The sequence below is a fragment of the Petromyzon marinus genome, unplaced genomic scaffold (assembly GCF_048934315.1).
Source record: "Petromyzon marinus isolate PM22_M1 ecotype Great Lakes invasive population unplaced genomic scaffold, UKy_Petmar_22M1.pri1.0 PM_G_Scaffold_42, whole genome shotgun sequence".
In the NCBI taxonomy this organism is placed as follows: domain Eukaryota; kingdom Metazoa; phylum Chordata; class Hyperoartia; order Petromyzontiformes; family Petromyzontidae; genus Petromyzon; species Petromyzon marinus.
In genome coordinates, this window is record NW_027422994.1 from 1,152,710 (window position 1) to 1,177,660 (window position 24,951).

At 41.6% G+C, this 24,951-nt stretch overlaps 1 protein-coding gene across 1 annotated transcript; it reads left to right on the forward strand.

The window, feature by feature from the left end:
• LOC142917116 (uncharacterized) lies at nucleotides 1–24,617 on the forward strand. The gene is made up of 2 exons (XM_076061809.1): nucleotides 1–142; nucleotides 23,046–24,617. Exons 1-2 carry the CDS (start codon nucleotides 92–94, stop codon nucleotides 24,615–24,617), a joined length of 1,623 nt encoding a protein of 540 aa, XP_075917924.1. The 5' UTR covers nucleotides 1–91.
• Nucleotides 24,618–24,951: the final 334 nt, after the last annotated feature.

The following is a 24,951-nucleotide window of genomic DNA, read 5'->3' on the forward strand; positions in this document are numbered from 1 at the left end:
TGTGACTCCTTTTCCTCGGCCAGGCGCCGTTTTTAAAGTCGTGAGGTGCGGTTTTGATATTTTTTTTATTTCGGAGCAGAAATTAACGACGATGACGACCCCCCAGGGGTGCGAGATCGCCTCTCGTGAGGGAAAACGTGAGGTAAAAAGTGGCCTCAAATGTCCAGCCCGTGATTCGCAGATAGTTTACAAATGCACTGTTGAGTTTATGGGCAGTGATGAGTCTATGGGACAGTGCTGAGTCTATGGGGCAGTGCTGAGTCTATGGGGACAGTGTTGAGTCTATGGGGCAGTGCTGAGTCTATGGCACAGTGATGAGTCTATGGGACAGTGCTGAGTCTATGGGACAGTGCTGAGTCTATGGCACAGTGCTGAGTCTATGGGACAGTGCTGAGTCTATGGGACAGTGCTGAGTCTATGGGACAGTGTTGAGTCTATGGGACAGTGCTGAGTCTATGGGACAGTGTTGAGTCTATGGGACAGTGCTGAGTCTATGGGACAGTGCTGAATCTATGGGACAGTGGTGGGTCTATGGGGCAGTGCTGAGTCTATGGGACAGTGCTGAGTCTATGGGACAGTGCTGAGTCTATGGGGCAGTGCTGAGTCTATGGGACAGTGCTGAGTCTATGGGACAGTGCTGAGTCTATGGGACAGTGCTGAGTCTATGGGGCAGTGCTGAGTCTATGGGACAGTGTTGAGTCTATGGGGCAGTGTTGAGTCTATGGGACAGTGCTGAGTCTATGGGGCAGTGCTGAGGCTATGGTCATTGACAAAATACAAACGATTTAATTTGTGAATAGTTTACCTCGTGAGGGGCATAAGATGTGCCAGTATTCGTCGAGATGACTGTTTTCTTTACACCCCGCGAGTCATTTATTGCTTAAAGGAGACATCGTGGAGGGAAACAATGGGAGTGATATAAAACTACATCTGTGTGCTTTGTGGTTGTTCCTACACGAATGTAGACTGTAGTAATGGTTATTAACCAGAGTGTACTGACAGTCTATAATGTAGACTGTAGTAATGGTTATTAAGTATGGTGAGTGTACTGACAGTCTATAATGTAGACTGTAGTAATGGTTATTAAGTATGGTGAGTGTACTGACAGTCTATAATGTAGACTGTAGTAATGGTTATTAAGTATGGTGAGTGTACTGACAGTCTATAATGTAGACTGTAGTAATGGTTATTAACCAGAGTGTACTGACAGTCTATAATGTAGACTGTAGTAATGGTTATTAAGTATGGTGAGTGTACTGACAGTCTATAATGTAGTCTGTAGCCTGGTTATTAAGTATGGTGAGTGTACTGACAGTCTATAATGTAAACTGTAGCCTGGTTATTAAGTATGGTGAGTGTACTGAGAGTCTATAATGTAGACTGTAGTAATGGTTATTAATTCTGGGTGAGTGTACTGACAGTCTATAATGTAGACTGTAGTAATGGTTATTAAGTATGGTGAGTGTACTGATAGTCTATAATGTAGACTGTAGTAATGGTTATTAAGTATGGTGAGTGTACTGACAGTCTATAATGTAGACTGTAGTAATGGTTATTAAGTATGGTGAGTGTACTGACAGTCTATAATGTAGACTGTAGTAATGGTTATTAAGTATGGTGAGTGTACTGAGAGTCTATAATGTAGACTGTAGCCTGGTTATTAAGTATGGTGAGTGTACTGACAGTCTATAATGCAAACTGTAGCCTGGTTATTAAGTATGGTGAGTGTACTGAGAGTCTATAATGTAGACTGTAGTAATGGTTATTAATTCTGGGTGAGTGTACTGACAGTCTATAATGTAGACTGTAGTAATGGTTATTAAGTATGGTGAGTGTACTGATAGTCTTTAATGTAGACTGTAGTAATGGTTATTAAGTATGGTGAGTGTACTGACAGTCTATAATGTAGACTGTAGTAATGGTTATTAAGTATGGTGAGTGTACTGACAGTCTATAATGTAGACTGTAGTAATGGTTATTAAGTATGGTGAGTGTACTGACAGTCTATAATGTAGACTGTAGTAATGGTTATTAACCAGAGTGTACTGACAGTCTATAATGTAGACTGTAGTAATGGTTATTAAGTATGGTGAGTGTACTGACAGTCTATAATGTAGTCTGTAGCCTGGTTATTAAGTATGGTGAGTGTACTGACAGTCTATAATGTAGACTGTAGTAATGGTTATTAAGTATTGTGAGTGTACTGACAGGCTATAATGTAGACTGTAGCCTGGTTATTAAGTATGGTGAGTGTACTGACAGTCTATAATGTAGACTGTAGCCTGGTTATTAAGTATGGTGAGTGTACTGATAGTCTATAATGTAGACTGTAGTAATGGTTATTAAGTATGGTGAGTGTACTGACAGTCTATAATGTAGACTGTAGTAATGGTTATTAAGTATGGTGAGTGTACTGACAGTCTATAATGTAGACTGTAGTAATGGTTATTAAGTATGGTGAGTGTACTGACAGCCTATAATGCAAACTGTAGCCTGGTTATTAAGTATGGTGAGTGTACTGAGAGTCTATAATGTAGACTGTAGTAATGGTTATTAATTCTGGGTGAGTGTACTGACAGTCTATAATGTAGACTGTAGTAATGGTTATTAAGTATGGTGAGTGTACTGATAGTCTTTAATGTAGACTGTAGTAATGGTTATTAAGTATGGTGAGTGTACTGACAGTCTATAATGTAGACTGTAGTAATGGTTATTAAGCTGAGTGAGTGTACTAGCAGTCTATAATGTAGACTGTAGCCTGGTTATTAAGCTGGGTGAGTACTGAAAGTCTATAATGTAGACTGTAGTAATGGTTATTAAGTATGGTGAGTGTACTGACAGTCTATAATGTAGACTGTAGTAATGGTTATTAAGCTGAGTGAGTGTACTGACAGTTTATAATGTAGACTGTAGTAATGGTTATTAAGCTGAGTGAGTGTACTGACAGTTTATAATGTAGACTGTAGTAATGGTTATTAAGTATGGTGAGTGTACTGAGAGTCTATAATGTAGACTGTAGCCTGGTTATTAAGTATGGTGAGTGTACTGACAGTCTATAATGTAAACTGTAGCCTGGTTATTAAGTATGGTGAGTGTACTGAGAGTCTATAATGTAGACTGTAGTAATGGTTATTAATTCTGGGTGAGTGTACTGACAGTCTATAATGTAGACTGTAGTAATGGTTATTAAGTATGGTGAGTGTACTGATAGTCTATAATGTAGACTGTAGTAATGGTTATTAAGTATGGTGACTGTACTGACAGTCTATAATGTAGACTGTAGTAATGGTTATTAAGTATGGTGAGTGTACTGACAGTCTATAATGCAAACTGTAGCCTGGTTATTAAGTATGGTGAGTGTACTGAGAGTCTATAATGTAGACTGTAGTAATGGTTATTAATTCTGGGTGAGTGTACTGACAGTCTATAATGTAGACTGTAGTAATGGTTATTAAGTATGGTGAGTGTACTGATAGTCTTTAATGTAGACTGTAGTAATGGTTATTAAGTATGGTGAGTGTACTGACAGTCTATAATGTAGACTGTAGTAATGGTTATTAAGCTGAGTGAGTGTACTAGCAGTCTATAATGTAGACTGTAGCCTGGTTATTAAGCTGGGTGAGTGTACTGAAAGTCTATAATGTAGACTGTAGTAATGGTTATTAAGTATGGTGAGTGTACTTACAGTCTATAATGTAGACTGTAGTAATGGTTATTAAGTATGGTGAGTGTACTGACAGTCTATAATGTAGACTGTAGTAATGGTTATTAAGTATGGTGAGTGTACTGACAGTCTATAATGTAGACTGTAGTAATGGTTATTAACCAGAGTGTACTGACAGTCTATAATGTAGACTGTAGTAATGGTTATTAAGCTGAGTGAGTGTACTGACAGTCTATAATGTAGACTGTAGCCTGGTTATTAAGCTGAGTGTACTGACAGTCTATAATGTAGACTGTAGTAATGGTTATTTATTATGGTGAGTGTACTGACAGTCTATAATGTAGACTGTAGTAATGGTTATTAAGTATGGTGAGTGTACTGACAGTCTATAATGTAGACTGTAGTAATGGTTATTAACCTGAGTGAGTTTACTGACAGTCTATAATGTAGACTGTAGTAATGGTTATTAAGTATGGAGAGTGTACTGACAGTCTATAATGTAGACTGTAGTAATGGTTATTAAGCTGAGTGAGTGTACTGACAGTCTATAATGTAGACTGTAGCCTGGTTATTAAGCTGAGTGTACTGACAGTCTATAATGTAGACTGTAGTAATGGTTATTTATTATGGTGAGTGTACTGACAGTCTATAATGTAGACTGTAGTAATGGTTATTAAGTATGGTGAGTTTACTGACAGTCTATAATGTAGACTGTAGTAATGGTTATTAACCTGAGTGAGTGTACTGACAGTCTATAATGTAGACTGTAGCCTGGTTCTTAACCTTGGTGAGTGTACTGACAGTCTATAATGTAGACTAGTAATGGTTATTAACCTGAGTGAGTGTACTGACAGTCTATAATGTAGACTGTAGCCTGGTTATTCAGCTGGATGAGTGTACTGACAGTCTATAATGTAGACTGTAGCCTGGTTATTAAGTATGGTGAGTGTACTGACAGTCTATAATGTAGACTGTAGTAATGGTTATTAAGCTGAGTTAGTGTACTGACAGTCTATAATGTAGACTGTAGCCTGGTTATTAAGCTGAGTGTACTGACAGTCTATAATGTAGACTGTAGTAATGGTTATTATGGTGAGTGTACTGACAGTCTATAATGTAGACTGTAGTAATGGTTATTAAGTATGGTGAGTGTACTGACAGTCTATAATGTAGACTGTAGCCTGGTTCTTAACCTTGGTGAGTGTACTGACAGTCTATAATGTAGACTAGTAATGGTTATTAACCTGAGTGAGTGTACTGACAGTCTATAATGTAGACTGTAGTAATGGTTATTAAGCTGAGTGAGTGTACTGACAGTCTATAATGTAGACTGTAGCCTGGTTATTCAGCTGGGTGAGTGTACTGACAGTCTATAATGTAGACTGTAGCCTGGTTATTAAGCTGGGTGAGTGTACTGAAAGTCTATAATGTAGACTGTAGTAATGGTTATTAAGTATGGTGAGTGTACTGACAGTCTATAATGTAGACTGTAGTAATGGTTATTAAGTATGGTGAGTGTACTGACAGTCTATAATGTAGACTGTAGTAATGGTTATTAAGTATGGTGAGTGTACTGACAGTCTATAATGTAGACTAGTAATGGTTATTAACCTGAGTGAGTGTACTGACAGTCTATAATGTAGACTGTAGTAATGGTTATTAAGTATGGTGAGTGTACTGACAGTCTATAATGTAGACTGTAGTAATGGTTATTAAGTATGGTGAGTGTACTGACAGTCTATAATGTAGACTGTAGCCTGGTTATTAAGCTGGGTGAGTGTACTGAAAGTCTATAATGTAGACTGTAGTAATGGTTATTAAGTATGGTGAGTGTACTGACAGTCTATAATGTAGACTGTAGTAATGGTTATTAAGTATGGTGAGTGTACTGACAGTCTATAATGTAGACTGTAGTAATGGTTATTAAGTATGGTGAGTGTACTGACAGTCTATAATGTAGACTGTAGTAATGGTTATTAACCAGAGTGTACTGACAGTCTATAATGTAGACTGTAGTAATGGTTATTAAGTATGGTGAGTGTACTGACAGTCTATAATGTAGTCTGTAGCCTGGTTATTAAGTATGGTGAGTGTACTGACAGTCTATAATGTAAACTGTAGCCTGGTTATTAAGTATGGTGAGTGTACTGAGAGTCTATAATGTAGACTGTAGTAATGGTTATTAAGCTGAGTGAGTGTACTGACAGTTTATAATGTAGACTGTAGTAATGGTTATTAAGTATGGTGAGTGTACTGAGAGTCTATAATGTAGACTGTAGCCTGGTTATTAAGTATGGTGAGTGTACTGACAGTCTATAATGTAAACTGTAGCCTGGTTATTAAGTATGGTGAGTGTACTGAGAGTCTATAATGTAGACTGTAGTAATGGTTATTAATTCTGGGTGAGTGTACTGACAGTCTATAATGTAGACTGTAGTAATGGTTATTAAGTATGGTGAGTGTACTGACAGTCTATAATGTAGACTGTAGTAATGGTTATTAAGTATGGTGAGTGTACTGACAGTCTATAATGTAGACTGTAGTAATGGTTATTAAGTATGGTGAGTGTACTGAGAGTCTATAATGTAGACTGTAGCCTGGTTATTAAGTATGGTGAGTGTACTGACAGTCTATAATGTAAACTGTAGCCTGGTTATTAAGTATGGTGAGTGTACTGAGAGTCTATAATGTAGACTGTAGTAATGGTTATTAATTCTGGGTGAGTGTACTGACAGTCTATAATGTAGACTGTAGTAATGGTTATTAAGTATGGTGAGTGTACTGATAGTCTTTAATGTAGACTGTAGTAATGGTTATTAAGTATGGTGAGTGTACTGACAGTCTATAATGTAGACTGTAGTAATGGTTATTAAGCTGAGTGAGTGTACTAGCAGTCTATAATGTAGACTGTAGCCTGGTTATTAAGCTGGGTGAGTGTACTGAAAGTCTATAATGTAGACTGTAGTAATGGTTATTAAGTATGGTGAGTGTACTGACAGTCTATAATGTAGACTGTAGTAATGGTTATTAAGTATGGTGAGTGTACTGACAGTCTATAATGTAGACTGTAGTAATGGTTATTAAGTATGGTGAGTGTACTGACAGTCTATAATGTAGACTGTTGTAATGGTTATTAAGTATGGTGAGTGTGCTGACAGTCTATAATGTAGACTGTAGCCTGGTTATTAAGTATGGTGAGTGTACTGACAGTCTATAATGTAGACTGTAGTAATGGTTAAGTATGGTGAGTGTACTGACAGTCTATAATGTAGACTGTAGTAATGGTTATTAACCTGAGTGAGTTTACTGACAGTCTATAATGTAGACTGTAGTAATGGTTATTAAGTATGGAGAGTGTACTGACAGTCTATAATGTAGACTGTAGTAATGGTTATTAAGCTGAGTGAGTGTACTGACAGTCTATAATGTAGACTGTAGCCTGGTTATTAAGCTGAGTGTACTGACAGTCTATAATGTAGACTGTAGTAATGGTTATTTATTATGGTGAGTGTACTGACAGTCTATAATGTAGACTGTAGTAATGGTTATTAAGTATGGTGAGTGTACTGACAGTCTATAATGTAGACTGTAGTAATGGTTATTAACCTGAGTGAGTTTACTGACAGTCTATAATGTAGACTGTAGTAATGGTTATTAAGTATGGAGAGTGTACTGACAGTCTATAATGTAGACTGTAGTAATGGTTATTAAGCTGAGTGAGTGTACTGACAGTCTATAATGTAGACTGTAGCCTGGTTATTAAGCTGAGTGTACTGACAGTCTATAATGTAGACTGTAGTAATGGTTATTTATTATGGTGAGTGTACTGACAGTCTATAATGTAGACTGTAGTAATGGTTATTAAGTATGGTGAGTTTACTGACAGTCTATAATGTAGACTGTAGTAATGGTTATTAACCTGAGTGAGTGTACTGACAGTCTATAATGTAGACTGTAGCCTGGTTCTTAACCTTGGTGAGTGTACTGACAGTCTATAATGTAGACTAGTAATGGTTATTAACCTGAGTGAGTGTACTGACAGTCTATAATGTAGACTGTAGCCTGGTTATTCAGCTGGATGAGTGTACTGACAGTCTATAATGTAGACTGTAGCCTGGTTATTAAGTATGGTGAGTGTACTGACAGTCTATAATGTAGACTGTAGTAATGGTTATTAAGCTGAGTTAGTGTACTGACAGTCTATAATGTAGACTGTAGCCTGGTTATTAAGCTGAGTGTACTGACAGTCTATAATGTAGACTGTAGTAATGGTTATTTATTATGGTGAGTGTACTGACAGTCTATAATGTAAACTGTAGTAATGGTTATTAAGTATGGTGAGTGTACTGACAGTCTATAATGTAGACTGTAGCCTGGTTCTTAACCTTGGTGAGTGTACTGACAGTCTATAATGTAGACTAGTAATGGTTATTAACCTGAGTGAGTGTACTGACAGTCTATAATGTAGACTGTAGTAATGGTTATTAAGCTGAGTGAGTGTACTGACAGTCTATAATGTAGACTGTAGCCTGGTTATTCAGCTGGGTGAGTGTACTGACAGTCTATAATGTAGACTGTAGCCTGGTTATTAAGTATGGTGAGTGTACTGACAGTCTATAATGTAGACTGTAGTAATGGTTATTAAGTATGGTGAGTGTACTGACAGTCTAGAATGTAGACTGTAGCCTGGTTATTCAGCTGGGTGAGTGTACTGACAGTCTATAATGTAGACTGTAGTAATGGTTATTAAGTATGGTGAGTGTACTGACAGTCTATAATGTAGACTGTAGCCTGGTTGTTAAGTACGGTGAGTGTACTGACAGTCTATAATGTAGACTGTAGTAATGGTTATTAAGCTGAGTGAGTGTACTGACAGTCTATAATGTAGGCTGTAGTAATGGTTATTAAGTATGGTGAGTGTACTGACAGTCTATAATGTAGACTGAAGCCTGGTTATTAAGTATGGTGAGTGTACTGACAGTCTATAATGTAGACTGTAGTAATGGTTATTAAGTATGGTGAGTGTACTGACAGTCTATAATGTAGACTGTAGCCTGGTTCTTAACCTTGGTGAGTGTACTGACAGTCTATAATGTAGACTAGTAATGGTTATTAACCTGAGTGAGTGTACTGACAGTCTATAATGTAGACTGTAGTAATGGTTATTAAGCTGAGTGAGTGTACTGACAGTCTATAATGTAGACTGTAGCCTGGTTATTCAGCTGGGTGAGTGTACTGACAGTCTATAATGTAGACTGTAGCCTGGTTATTAAGTATGGTGAGTGTACTGACAGTCTATAATGTAGACTGTAGTAATGGTTATTAAGTATGGTGAGTGTACTGACAGTCTAGAATGTAGACTGTAGCCTGGTTATTCAGCTGGGTGAGTGTACTGACAGTCTATAATGTAGACTGTAGTAATGGTTATTAAGTATGGTGAGTGTACTGACAGTCTATAATGTAGACTGTAGCCTGGTTGTTAAGTACGGTGAGTGTACTGACAGTCTATAATGTAGACTGTAGTAATGGTTATTAAGCTGAGTGAGTGTACTGACAGTCTATAATGTAGGCTGTAGTAATGGTTATTAAGTATGGTGAGTGTACTGACAGTCTATAATGTAGACTGAAGCCTGGTTATTAAGTATGGTGAGTGTACTGACAGTCTATAATGTAGACTGTAGTAATGGTTATTAAGTATGGTGAGTGTACTGACAGTCTATAATGTAGACTGAAGCCTGGTTATTAAGTATGGTGAGTGTACTGACAGTCTATAATGTAGACTGTAGTAATGGTTATTAAGCTGAGTGAGTGTACTGACAGTCTATAATGTAGACTGTAGCCTGGTTATTCAGCTGGGTGAGTGTACTGACAGTCTATAATGTAGACTAGTAATGGTTATTAAGTATGGTGAGTGTACTGACAGTCTATAATGCAGACTGTAGTAATGGTTATTAAGTATGGTGAGTGTACTGACAGTCTAGAATGTAGACTGTAGCCTGGTTATTCAGCTGGGTGAGTGTACTGACAGTCTATAATGTAGGCTGTAGTAATGGTTATTAAGTATGGTGAGTGTACTGACAGTCTATAATGTAGACTGAAGCCTGGTTATTAAGTATGGTGAGTGTACTGACAGTCTATAATGTAGACTGTAGTAATGGTTATTAAGCTGAGTGAGTGTACTGACAGTCTATAATGTAGACTAGTAATGGTTATTAAGTATGGTGAGTTTACTGACAGTCTATAATGTAGACTGTAGTAATGGTTATTAACCTGAGTGAGTGTACTGACAGTCTATAATGTAGACTGTAGCCTGGTTATTCAGCTGGGTGAGTGTACCAACAGTCTATAATGTAGACTGTAGCCTGGTTATTCAGCTGGGTGAGTGTACTGACAGTCTATAATGTAGACTAGTAATGGTTATTAAGTATGGTGAGTGTACTGACAGTCTATAATGCAGACTGTAGTAATGGTTATTAAGTATGGTGAGTGTACTGACAGTCTAGAATGTAGACTGTAGCCTGGTTATTCAGCTGGGTGAGTGTACTGACAGTCTATAATGTAGGCTGTAGTAATGGTTATTAAGTATGGTGAGTGTACTGACAGTCTATAATGTAGACTGAAGCCTGGTTATTAAGTATGGTGAGTGTACTGACAGTCTATAATGTAGACTGTAGTAATGGTTATTAAGCTGAGTGAGTGTACTGACAGTCTATAATGTAGACTAGTAATGGTTATTAAGTATGGTGAGTTTACTGACAGTCTATAATGTAGACTGTAGTAATGGTTATTAACCTGAGTGAGTGTACTGACAGTCTATAATGTAGACTGTAGCCTGGTTATTCAGCTGGGTGAGTGTACCAACAGTCTATAATGTAGACTGTAGCCTGGTTATTAAGAATGGTGAGTGTACTGACAGTCTATAATGCAGACTGTAGTAATGGTTATTAAGTATGGTGAGTGTACTGACAGTCTAGAATGTAGACTGTAGCCTGGTTATTCAGCTGGGTGAGTGTACTGACAGTCTATAATGTAGGCTGTAGTAATGGTTATTAAGTATGGTGAGTGTACTGACAGTCTATAATGTCGACTGAAGCCTGGTTATTAAGTATGGTGAGTGTACTGACAGTCTATAATGTAGACTGTAGTAATGGTTATTAAGCTGAGTGAGTGTACTGACAGTCTATAATGTAGGCTGTAGTAATGGTTATTAAGTATGGTGAGTGTACTGACAGTCTATAATGTAGACTGTAGCCTGGTTATTAAGCTGAGTGTACTGACAGTCTATAATGTAGACTGTAGTAATGGTTATTTATTATGGTGAGTGTACTGACAGTCTATAATGTAGACTAGTAATGGTTATTAAGTATGGTGAGTTTACTGACAGTCTATAATGTAGACTGTAGTAATGGTTATTAACCTGAGTGAGTGGTCTGACAGTCTATAATGTAGACTGTAGCCTGGTTATTCAGCTGGGTGAGTGTACTGACAGTCTATAATGTAGACTAGTAATGGTTATTAACCTGAGTGAGTGTACTGACAGTCTATAATGTAGACTGTAGTAATGGTTATTAAGCTGAGTGAGTGTACTGACAGTCTATAATGTAGACTGTAGCCTGGTTATTCAGCTGGGTGAGTGTACTGACAGTCTATAATGTAGACTGTAGCCTGGTTATTAAGAATGGTGCGTGTACTGACAGTCTATAATGTAGACTGTAGTAATAGTTATTAAGTATGGTGAGTGTACTGACAGTCTATAATGTAGACTGTAGCCTGGTTATTCAGCTGGGTGAGTGTACTGACAGTCTAGAATGTAGACTGTAGCCTGGTTATTCAGCTGGGTGAGTGTACTGACAGTCTATAATGTAGACTGTAGTAATGGTTATTAAGTATGGTGAGTATACTGACAGTCTATAATGTAGACTGTAGCCTGGTTATTAAGTATGGTGAGTGTACTGACAGTCTATAATGTAGACTGTAGTAATGGTTATTAAGCTGAGTGAGTGTACTGACAGTCTATAATGTAGGCTGTAGTAATGGTTATTAAGTATGGTGAGTGTACTGACAGTCTATAATGTCGACTGAAGCCTGGTTATTAAGTATGGTGAGTGTACTGACAGTCTATAATGTAGACTGTAGTAATGGTTATTAAGCTGAGTGAGTGTACTGACAGTCTATAATGTAGGCTGTAGTAATGGTTATTAAGTATGGTGAGTGTACTGACAGTCTATAATGTAGACTGTAGCCTGGTTATTAAGTATGGTGAGTTTACTGACAGTCTATAATGTAGACTGTAGCCTGGTTATTAAGCTGAGTGTACTGACAGTCTATAATGTAGACTGTAGTAACGGTTATTTATTATGGTGAGTGTACTGACAGTCTATAATGTAGACTAGTAATGGTTATTAAGTATGGTGAGTTTACTGACAGTCTATAATGTAGACTGTAGTAATGGTTATTAACCTGAGTGAGTGTACTGACAGTCTATAATGTAGACTGTAGCCTGGTTCTTAACCTTGGTGAGTGTACTGACAGTCTATAATGTAGACTGTAGTAATAGTTATTAAGTATGGTGAGTGTACTGACAGTCTATAATGTAGACTGTAGTAATGGTTATTAAGTATGGTGAGTGTACTGACAGTCTAGAATGTAGACTGTAGTAATGGTTATTAAGCTGAATGAGTGTACTGACAGTCTATAATGTAGACTGTAGTAATGGTTATTAAGTATGGTGAGTGTACTGGCAGTCTATAATGTAGACTGTAGTAATGGTTATTTATTATGGTGAGTGTACTGACAGTCTATAATGTAGACTGTAGTAATGGTTATTAAGTATGGTGAGTGTACTGACAGTCTATAATGTAGACTGTAGCCTGGTTCTTAACCTTGGTGAGTGTACTGACAGTCTATAATGTAGACTAGTAATGGTTATTAACCTGAGTGAGTGTACTGACAGTCTATAATGTAGACTGTAGTAATGGTTATTAAGCTGAGTGAGTGTACTGACAGTCTATAATGTAGACTGTAGCCTGGTTATTCAGCTGGGTGAGTGTACTGACAGTCTATAATGTAGACTGTTGTAATGGTTATTAAGTATGGTGAGTGTACTGGCAGTCTATAATGTAGACTGTAGTAATGGTTATTAAGTATGGTGAGTGTACTGGCAGTCTATAATGTAGACTGTAGTAATGGTTATTAAGTATGGTGAGTGTACTGACAGTCTATAATGTAGACTGTAGTAATGGTTATTAAGCTGAGTGAGTGTACTGACAGTCTATAATGTAGGCTGTAGTAATGGTTATTAAGCTGAGTGTACTGACAGTCTATAATGTAGACTGTAGTAATGGTTATTTATTATGGTGAGTGTACTGACAGTCTATAATGTAGACTGTAGTAATGGTTATTAAGTATGGTGAGTGTACTGACAGTCTATAATGTAGACTGTAGCCTGGTTATTCAGCTGGGTGAGTGTACTGACAGTCTATAATGTAGACTAGTAATGGTTATTAAGTATGGTGAGTGTACTGACAGTCTATAATGCAGACTGTAGTAATGGTTATTAAGTATGGTGAGTGTACTGACAGTCTAGAATGTAGACTGTAGCCTGGTTATTCAGCTGGGTGAGTGTACTGACAGTCTATAATGTAGGCTGTAGTAATGGTTATTAAGTATGGTGAGTGTACTGACAGTCTATAATGTAGACTGAAGCCTGGTTATTAAGTATGGTGAGTGTACTGACAGTCTATAATGTAGACTGTAGTAATGGTTATTAAGCTGAGTGAGTGTACTGACAGTCTATAATGTAGACTAGTAATGGTTATTAAGTATGGTGAGTTTACTGACAGTCTATAATGTAGACTGTAGTAATGGTTATTAACCTGAGTGAGTGTACTGACAGTCTATAATGTAGACTGTAGCCTGGTTATTCAGCTGGGTGAGTGTACCAACAGTCTATAATGTAGACTGTAGCCTGGTTATTCAGCTGGGTGAGTGTACTGACAGTCTATAATGTAGACTAGTAATGGTTATTAAGTATGGTGAGTGTACTGACAGTCTATAATGCAGACTGTAGTAATGGTTATTAAGTATGGTGAGTGTACTGACAGTCTAGAATGTAGACTGTAGCCTGGTTATTCAGCTGGGTGAGTGTACTGACAGTCTATAATGTAGGCTGTAGTAATGGTTATTAAGTATGGTGAGTGTACTGACAGTCTATAATGTAGACTGAAGCCTGGTTATTAAGTATGGTGAGTGTACTGACAGTCTATAATGTAGACTGTAGTAATGGTTATTAAGCTGAGTGAGTGTACTGACAGTCTATAATGTAGACTAGTAATGGTTATTAAGTATGGTGAGTTTACTGACAGTCTATAATGTAGACTGTAGTAATGGTTATTAACCTGAGTGAGTGTACTGACAGTCTATAATGTAGACTGTAGCCTGGTTATTCAGCTGGGTGAGTGTACCAACAGTCTATAATGTAGACTGTAGCCTGGTTATTAAGAATGGTGAGTGTACTGACAGTCTATAATGCAGACTGTAGTAATGGTTATTAAGTATGGTGAGTGTACTGACAGTCTAGAATGTAGACTGTAGCCTGGTTATTCAGCTGGGTGAGTGTGCTGACAGTCTATAATGTAGGCTGTAGTAATGGTTATTAAGTATGGTGAGTGTACTGACAGTCTATAATGTCGACTGAAGCCTGGTTATTAAGTATGGTGAGTGTACTGACAGTCTATAATGTAGACTGTAGTAATGGTTATTAAGCTGAGTGAGTGTACTGACAGTCTATAATGTAGGCTGTAGTAATGGTTATTAAGTATGGTGAGTGTACTGACAGTCTATAATGTAGACTGTAGCCTGGTTATTAAGCTGAGTGTACTGACAGTCTATAATGTAGACTGTAGTAATGGTTATTTATTATGGTGAGTGTACTGACAGTCTATAATGTAGACTAGTAATGGTTATTAAGTATGGTGAGTTTACTGACAGTCTATAATGTAGACTGTAGTAATGGTTATTAACCTGAGTGAGTGGTCTGACAGTCTATAATGTAGACTGTAGCCTGGTTATTCAGCTGGGTGAGTGTACTGACAGTCTATAATGTAGACTAGTAATGGTTATTAACCTGAGTGAGTGTACTGACAGTCTATAATGTAGACTGTAGTAATGGTTATTAAGCTGAGTGAGTGTACTGACAGTCTATAATGTAGACTGTAGCCTGGTTATTCAGCTGGGTGAGTGTACTGACAGTCTATAATGTAGACTGTAGCCTGGTTATTAAGAATGGTGCGTGTACTGACAGTCTATAATGTAGACTGTAGTAATAGTTATTAAGTATGGTGAGTGTACTGACAGTCTATAATGTAGACTGTAGCCTGGTTATTCAGCTGGGTGAGTGTACTGACAGTCTAGAATGTAGACTGTAGCCTGGTTATTCAGCTGGGTGAGTGTACTGACAGTCTATAATGTAGACTGTAGTAATGGTTATTAAGTATGGTGAGTATACTGACAGTCTATAATGTAGACTGTAGCCTGGTTATTAAGTATGGTGAGTGTACTGACAGTCTATAATGTCGACTGAAGCCTGGTTATTAAGTATGGTGAGTGTACTGACAGTCTATAATGTAGACTGTAGTAATGGTTATTAAGCTGAGTGAGTGTACTGACAGTCTATAATGTAGGCTGTAGTAATGGTTATTAAGTATGGTGAGTGTACTGACAGTCTATAATGTAGACTGTAGCCTGGTTATTAAGTATGGTGAGTTTACTGACAGTCTATAATGTAGACTGTAGCCTGGTTATTAAGCTGAGTGTACTGACAGTCTATAATGTAGACTGTAGTAACGGTTATTTATTATGGTGAGTGTACTGACAGTCTATAATGTAGACTAGTAATGGTTATTAAGTATGGTGAGTTTACTGACAGTCTATAATGTAGACTGTAGTAATGGTTATTAACCTGAGTGAGTGTACTGACAGTCTATAATGTAGACTGTAGCCTGGTTCTTAACCTTGGTGAGTGTACTGACAGTCTATAATGTAGACTGTAGTAATGGTTATTAAGTATGGTGAGTGTACTGGCAGTCTATAATGTAGACTGTAGTAATGGTTATTTATTATGGTGAGTGTACTGACAGTCTATAATGTAGACTGTAGTAATGGTTATTAAGTATGGTGAGTGTACTGACAGTCTATAATGTAGACTGTAGCCTGGTTCTTAACCTTGGTGAGTGTACTGACAGTCTATAATGTAGACTAGTAATGGTTATTAACCTGAGTGAGTGTACTGACAGTCTATAATGTAGACTGTAGTAATGGTTATTAAGCTGAGTGAGTGTACTGACAGTCTATAATGTAGACTGTAGCCTGGTTATTCAGCTGGGTGAGTGTACTGACAGTCTATAATGTAGACTGTTGTAATGGTTATTAAGTATGGTGAGTGTACTGGCAGTCTATAATGTAGACTGTAGTAATGGTTATTAAGTATGGTGAGTGTACTGGCAGTCTATAATGTAGACTGTAGTAATGGTTATTAAGTATGGTGAGTGTACTGACAGTCTATAATGTAGACTGTAGTAATGGTTATTAAGCTGAGTGAGTGTACTGACAGTCTATAATGTAGGCTGTAGTAATGGTTATTAAGCTGAGTGTACTGACAGTCTATAATGTAGACTGTAGTAATGGTTATTTATTATGGTGAGTGTACTGACAGTCTATAATGTAGACTAGTAATGGTTATTAAGTATGGTGAGTTTACTGACAGTCTATAATGTAGACTGTAGTAATGGTTATTAACCTGAGTGAGTGTACTGACAGTCTATAATGTAGACTGTAGCCTGGTTATTCAGCTGGGTGAGTGTACTGACAGTCTATAATGTAGACTAGTAATGGTTATTAAGTATGGTGAGTGTACTGACAGTCTATAATGCAGACTGTAGTAATGGTTATTAAGTATGGTGAGTGTACTGACAGTCTAGAATGTAGACTGTAGCCTGGTTATTCAGCTGGGTGAGTGTACTGACAGTCTATAATGTAGGCTGTAGTAATGGTTATTAAGTATGGTGAGTGTACTGACAGTCTATAATGTAGACTGAAGCCTGGTTATTAAGTATGGTGAGTGTACTGACAGTCTATAATGTAGACTGTAGTAATGGTTATTAAGCTGAGTGAGTGTACTGACAGTCTATAATGTAGACTAGTAATGGTTATTAAGTATGGTGAGTTTACTGACAGTCTATAATGTAGACTGTAGTAATGGTTATTAACCTGAGTGAGTGTACTGACAGTCTATAATGTAGACTGTAGCCTGGTTATTCAGCTGGGTGAGTGTACCAACAGTCTATAATGTAGACTGTAGCCTGGTTATTCAGCTGGGTGAGTGTACTGACAGTCTATAATGTAGACTAGTAATGGTTATTAAGTATGGTGAGTGTACTGACAGTCTATAATGCAGACTGTAGTAATGGTTATTAAGTATGGTGAGTGTACTGACAGTCTAGAATGTAGACTGTAGCCTGGTTATTCAGCTGGGTGAGTGTACTGACAGTCTATAATGTAGGCTGTAGTAATGGTTATTAAGTATGGTGAGTGTACTGACAGTCTATAATGTAGACTAGTAATGGTTATTAAGTATGGTGAGTTTACTGACAGTCTATAATGTAGACTGTAGTAATGGTTATTAACCTGAGTGAGTGTACTGACAGTCTATAATGTAGACTGTAGCCTGGTTATTCAGCTGGGTGAGTGTACCAACAGTCTATAATGTAGACTGTAGCCTGGTTATTAAGAATGGTGAGTGTACTGACAGTCTATAATGCAGACTGTAGTAATGGTTATTAAGTATGGTGAGTGTACTGACAGTCTAGAATGTAGACTGTAGCCTGGTTATTCAGCTGGGTGAGTGTGCTGACAGTCTATAATGTAGGCTGTAGTAATGGTTATTAAGTATGGTGAGTGTACTGACAGTCTATAATGTCGACTGAAGCCTGGTTATTAAGTATGGTGAGTGTACTGACAGTCTATAATGTAGACTGTAGTAATGGTTATTAAGCTGAGTGAGTGTACTGACAGTCTATAATGTAGGCTGTAGTAATGGTTATTAAGTATGGTGAGTGTACTGACAGTCTATAATGTAGACTGTAGCCTGGTTATTAAGCTGAGTGTACTGACAGTCTATAATGTAGACTGTAGTAATGGTTATTTATTATGGTGAGTGTACTGACAGTCTATAATGTAGACTAGTAATGGTTATTAAGTATGGTGAGTTTACTGACAGTCTATAATGTAGACTGTAGTAATGGTTATTAACCTGAGTGAGTGGTCTGACAGTCTATAATGTAGACTGTAGCCTGGTTATTCAGCTGGGTGAGTGTACTGACAGTCTATAATGTAGACTAGTAATGGTTATTAACCTGAGTGAGTGTACTGACAGTCTATAATGTAGACTGTAGTAATGGTTATTAAGCTGAGTGAGTGTACTGACAGTCTATAATGTAGACTGTAGCCTGGTTATTCAGCTGGGTGAGTGTACTGACAGTCTATAATGTAGACTGTAGCCTGGTTATTAAGAATGGTGCGTGTACTGACAGTCTATAATGTAGACTGTAGTAATAGTTATTAAGTATGGTGAGTGTACTGACAGTCTATAATGTAGACTGTAGCCTGGTTATTCAGCTGGGTGAGTGTACTGACAGTCTAGAATGTAGACTGTAGCCTGGTTATTCAGCTGGGTGAGTGTACTGACAGTCTATAATGTAGACTGTAGTAATGGTTATTAAGTATGGTGAGTGTACTGACAGTCTATAATGTAGACTGTAGCCTGGTTATTAAGTATGGTGAGTGTACTGACAGTCTATAATGTAGACTGTAGTAATGGTTATTAAGCTGAGTGAGTGTACTGACAGTCTATAATGTAGGCTGTAGTAATGGTTATTAAGTATGGTGAGTGTACTGACAGTCTATAATGTCGACTGAAGCCTGGTTATTAAGTATGGTGAGTGTACTGACAGTCTATAATGTAGACTGTAGTAATGGTTATTAAGCTGAGTGAGTGTACTGACAGTCTATAATGTAGGCTGTAGTAATGGTTATTAAGTATGGTGAGTGTACTGACAGTCTATAATGTAGACTGTAGCCTGGTTATTAAGTATGGTGAGTTTACTGACAGTCTATAATGTAGACTGTAGCCTGGTTATTAAGCTGAGTGTACTGACAGTCTATAATGTAGACTGTAGTAACGGTTATTTATTATGGTGAGTGTACTGACAGTCTATAATGTAGACTAGTAATGGTTATTAAGTATGGTGAGTTTACTGACAGTCTATAATGTAGACTGTAGTAATGGTTATTAACCTGAGTGAGTGTACTGACAGTCTATAATGTAGACTGTAGCCTGGTTCTTAACCTTGGTGAGTGTACTGACAGTCTATAATGTAGACTGTAGTAATAGTTATTAAGTATGGTGAGTGTACTGACAGTCTATAATGTAGACTGTAGTAATGGTTATTAAGTATGGTGAGTGTACTGACAGTCTAGAATGTAGACTGTAGTAATGGTTATTAAGCTGAATGAGTGTACTGACAGTCTATAATGTAGACTGTAGTAATGGTTATTAAGTATGGTGAGTGTACTGGCAGTCTATAATGTAGACTGTAGTAATGGTTATTTATTATGGTGAGTGTACTGACAGTCTATAATGTAGACTGTAGTAATGGTTATTAAGTATGGTGAGTGTACTGACAGTCTATAATGTAGACTGTAGCCTGGTTCTTAACCTTGGTGAGTGTACTGACAGTCTATAATGTAGACTAGTAATGGTTATTAACCTGAGTGAGTGTACTGACAGTCTATAATGTAGACTGTAGTAATGGTTATTAAGCTGAGTGAGTGTACTGACAGTCTATAATGTAGACTGTAGCCTGGTTATTCAGCTGGGTGAGTGTACTGACAGTCTATAATGTAGACTGTTGTAATGGTTATTAAGTATGGTGAGTGTACTGGCAGTCTATAATGTAGACTGTAGTAATGGTTATTAAGTATGGTGAGTGTACTGACAGTCTATAATGTAGACTGTAGTAATGGTTATTAAGCTGAGTGAGTGTACTGGCAGTCTATAATGTAGACTGTAGCGGTACGTAGCTAACCGTGCTAATTGTGTTTTGGTTGCATTTTGCACAATTATAATCGTACAATATGGCACCAATCTTTAGCACGAATGTTCAGTTTTATCCTGAACATTCAGCTCTGACACTTTCAGTGAATACCTGAAATGATTTCCATTGAGAATGTCAATCTCTTGACGCTTAAGGGGAAAATACCCCGGTGGGTTATGACCACGCGATGCCTCGCATTCACCAAGACAATGCAGTGAATGTGCTAGGGGAAAGTAAGCACATTAAGAGCAAATATCCTAAAAAAATTTTTTTTATAAAACTTGACCATAACGTACTCTTTGGCTTTTTCGGTGAAGTCACATAACGGCCAGCATGGTTTTTTTTCCCTCCAAATGTTTTTGTAATCTGTGCACATGACCTGATGAAACGAATAACCTTTTTTATTTAAATAACCCACGTGACAGATCCAACTCATCTCTCTTCTTAAACTATAAACTAGTTTTCTATTTTATTGTACAAGGTAAGGACCACTGAGCTATGTAGCGTTTTTTCACAAGCGACCTGCCCATCACAAATGAAAGCTCAACACAAAGTGACTTCATCGTGTGGAAATGTATTGCAGTTAAATATTTTAAATGCGTGATGTTAATTCTAAATCTGGAGGGGGGGAAACCGGAGGAACCAGAAACAAATCCACGTGACCACGAGGCGAGAGACACTCACACTCCAAATATACTACCAGCAGCTCCACTGTCAACAACAACAACCGCAGTTCGCCACCAAGTGGCGGTGACGTCACCACGACGCTTGTGCCAGGCCATGTGCACCTTGAGGCCACGTGAAATGTCGAACGCCCGCTGGCAGGAGGTCACGGGGCAGACCCAGGTGCCACGGGTCGACTGACTGAGACGACTGGCTGATGCACCACCTGTGCCCCCTACTGTGCCAACTTGCTGTCCTCAACGGATGGCACCTCAGCCAGCCAATCACAGTGGGTGACTTCCTCCAATATTTGAGGCACCGCAACCTCAGCAGGGTCATCCCCACTTTGTCCCACGTTTTCCTGGCTGAGGGATTTCCCCTTTCCCAGGACCTCAGGAATGCTCAGAAAATCTGCAAACCTGTTCCTGGGGGTCGGATATTGGATCACCGTTCTTTCCCCTAATGACGGTAATAGGTGTGGCGCTGCAGGTTACTTTTTTGATGGAGTTAAATAGAGATTTGTGATCGCGGGCCACTGAGGCAGACTCCATCTCCTCAGCAACCCGCGACCACCACCCATCCTTGCAGCGCCTCACGGCTCCCCGAACCTCCGAGCGAAGGCTGCGGTAAGCCTCCTCATTCTCCGACGTGGGACGCTGTAGCCGATGAGAGTGGGCCTGTCGATTTTTCTCAGCCAGCTTGAACACCTCCTCTTGTCAGCCAGGGTCTCTGGGGAGGTCTGGACCGTGTACCCAAAGCAGCCATTGCAACTACATGAGCTACAGTCCTAAACCTCGCCCATTTCCCCTCGACATCAAGAGGAGTGGGAGGCGATGCCAATCCCAGCCGCAAGCGATGATGAAATTCTCGTTTGTAACTTTCATCAGCTAGCTGAGACCATGCCACTAAGGGTTTGAATGGGGTCCTGGGTGTACACCCACCACCGGAGTGGAAGAATTGCAGGTGCATCTTACAGATGACAAGTCGATGGTCAGTGGGCAGATCAGCTCCACGGTCGGTCCTGGTGTCAAGGACATGGGCTCGCATTCGCTGTTCCGTCACTATGTAGTCCAGCAGATGTTCTTGCTTGGACCCGGCATGCATCCATGATGTGGTGTGGATGCTCCGATGCCGGAACAGTGTGTTGGTAATTACAAGCCCATGGGCTGCACAAAAATTTAGCAGCCTCCTGCCGTTGTTATTGAGCTGATCTGCCCGATGCCTTCCAATTACTCCAGACCAGGTGCCAGCATCATGACTAACTTGGGCATTGAAGTCACCCAACAAGATGACTATCCCGAGGGGCCACTTTAGCCAGCACCTGTGACAGGAGGTCATAGAAGGCATTTGACTCATTGGCCTTGCTTGCATCCCTCCACGGATGTTCGTCTTTGGTGGGGGCATAAGTTACCATGACCACCACTCCTCGCCTGTGGTTGATGGGAAGGCGAGCCCAAAGTAGCCTGGAGCTTACAGCTTCCCACACCTCATCACCACGCTCCCACAGCCCTTCATTCTTTTATTCAGAAAAAGAGCCACACCCTGTTGTTTGGCAGTCTCCTGCCCCGTATAGAGGACTGTCCACCCCTCATGGTGGCAGGAGCCAGAGCCGGTCCACAGGACCTCCTTATTACCACAGAGATCCAGGCGGTACCGGTCCAGCTCTTGACAGAGGAGTGGCAGCCTCTCCTCCGCAGTGAGCATTCGAACATTCCACGTGGCCACACGTAGTGTTTTTTTTGTTGTTTTTGGAGGAGCCCCGAGAGGAAGGATTCAGTCTCCTGGCTCCGCCAAATGGGGTTTGGTCAGGAGACGTCATAGACGCCTGTCCCCCCGGGGCCTCCGGCACAAGCTTATTTATAAAATGTTGTGGTCGTGGTTTAGTGGTAATTAATTGGAGGTGGAGGGGTTTCCAGCCCTTCACACCTGTCCAGAGCCCCCACTTAGCCACTGTGGTGGTTACAAACGCCATGAGGGGAAAGGCCAATCCGAATTGGCCCCCCCCCCCGGCACTGCCCACGGCAGCATTGCCCGTCCGGCACCACAAGGAGGTAGGGGGTTGTTTTGCCGGACACCACCACCATTACCACCACTACTACCACCAACACTACCACCACCATTACACCACCACTACTACCACCACCACTAGCACCACCACCACTTCCACCACTTCCACCATTACCACCACTACTACCATACACTACCATCACTACCACCACCACCATTACCACCACTACTACCAGCAACACTACCACCACCATTACACCACCACTACTACCACCACCACTAGCACCATCACCACCACCACTTCTACCGCCACTTCCACCATTACCACCACCACCACCACTACTACCATACACTACCATCACTACCACCAATACCACCACCACCACTACTACCGTACACTACAATCACTACCATCACCACCACCATTACCAACATCACTACAATCACTGACCACCACCGCTACCACCAATACCACCACCACTACCAGGACGTTTGCGTGCTGAATGCTGGAATCTGATCCCGCGTCTCCTCCCTCTCCTCCGGCCCTCCCCCCTCACCAGTGGCCTCCCAGACGGCCTCCCCCGGCCCGGGCCCCGGCCCCGGCCATGGCCACGGCCGCCCCCTCCGTGAGGGCTCGCTCCTCCTGGCCCATCCGGGTGCCCAAGCGCTCCGCGGACGACGCCGGAGGAGGAGGAGCCGAGTCCCACGCGGCGCCCTCCAAGGTCGCTCGCCCGCTCCACGACGACGACGCTGGGGGGCCGGGGCCCGCGCCGGGGCCTCCCCGCCACGACCGTCATCTTCGTCGCCCCGTGACGTTCCGGGCTCTCGAGGGGGGGCGCCGCTGCCGGGAGACTCCGGCGGCGGCGGCGCCCCCCCAGGAGAGCTTCCGTGGCGGCGGCGGCGGCAGTGGCGGCGCCCGGACGACGCCGACGCCGGGAATCGGCCCGAGGGTCGCCCCGGAGCGCGGAGACGGCGGCGGAGAGTCGGGGCCGGCGCTTGGCGCTGACGAGGCAGCGGGCGAGGAGGAGGCGGAGGAGGAGGAGGCGGAGAGACGCAGGGAGGCCGCGTTTGGACCGCGTGCGGCGTGGAAGAGACACTTCGACTTTTGGTGGCAGGGCGTGGGCAGGAGGGCGAGCAGCAGGAGGGGCGGAGGAGGAGGCGGAGCGAGAGGAGAAGGAGGGGAAGAGGAGGCCGAGGCGGCGATGAAGGCGGAGGAGGAAGAGGAGGAGGAGGTTTTGACCGGGCAGTCGTCGCTAAGCAAGCGGCGGGAGGCGGCGGCGGCGGATTGCCCGGCGGGACCGAATCCCGATCCCTGCCCGGGCTCCTCTACCTGCCGCGCTCCTCCGCCTCCTAAGCCTCCTCCGCCTCCTTCTCCTCCGCCGCCGCTGGCGGCGGCGGCGGTCGCGGGCAAGCGGCGCTCGGCCCCGCGTGGGGCGACGTTCCACTTCTCCTCGCTGATGACGCGGCCGCTGGCTGAGCCGCCGCCACCGCCCACCGGGAGGCGCCGGGGTCGCGCCCTGGAGAAGCAGCGACGGAAACAAATTCAGCAACAATACCGGCAGCAGAGAGCGTCGTCATCGTCGTCCAGCTGTTGGTCGTTCTCGGACGCATCGTCGTCGTCGTCGTCTTCATCGCCGGAGGAGGTGGTGGAGGGTGACGAGGTGAAGGAGCGGAGGGACGAGGAGGAGGTGGTGGAGGGTAACGAGGTGAAGGAGCGGAGGGACGAGGAGGAGGAGGAGGTGGTGGAGTCTACGGGGGGCGTCCGCAGGCTGTTGCTGAAGTTTTGCGTCAGTCGCCTGCAGCCGAGCATTGACAGAGCACAAGACGATGGGGAGGTGGCGGACAACGAGGAGGAGAACGAGGAGGAGGAGAGGAAGACGAGGAGGAGGAGGAGGAAGAAGAAGAGGACGAGGAGGAGGAGGAGGAGGAGGGGACTACGGAGATCACGCAGTGCAGCCGATGATGGCGACTGCAAGTCGGGCGACGAGATGGAGGAGGAGGAGGCGGAGGAGGAGAGGGTGGCGAGTCTCAAGAGGATGGAGGAGTGCCGGATTCTCAAGCAGATAGACGACATCATGGCTGAGATACCCCAGCTGGAGGGGAGATGCAGGGTGAGGAGGAGGAGGAGATGAGGTGTAGGGTGGTGAGGAGGGGCTGGGTGGTGAGGTGTAGGGTGGTGAGGAGGGGCTGGGTGGTGAGGTGTAGGGTGGTGAGGAGGGGCTGGGTTGTGAGGTGTAGGGTGGTGAGGAGGGGCTGGGTGGTGAGGTGTAGGGTGGTGAGGAGGAGGGTGAGGAGACTCCAGGGCAGCGGGTGAGGGCGTTGGGAGTGGCTCACTCGCTCGGACACTCAGTCACTCACTCAGTCACTCACTCAGTCACTCACTCAGACACTCAGTCAGACACTCAGTCACTCACTCAGACACTCAGTCACTCACTCAGTCACTCAGCCACTCACTCAGAAACTCAC

Coding starts and splice junctions, on each gene's coding strand:
- LOC142917116 (XM_076061809.1), top strand. CDS start 92: ATGACGACCCCCCAGGGGTGCGAGATCGCCTCTCGTGAGGGAAAACGT. Junction 143..23,045: donor CTCGTGAGGGAAAACGTGAG/GTAAAAAGTGGC, acceptor CCCCCTCACCAG/TGGCCTCCCAGACGGCCTCC.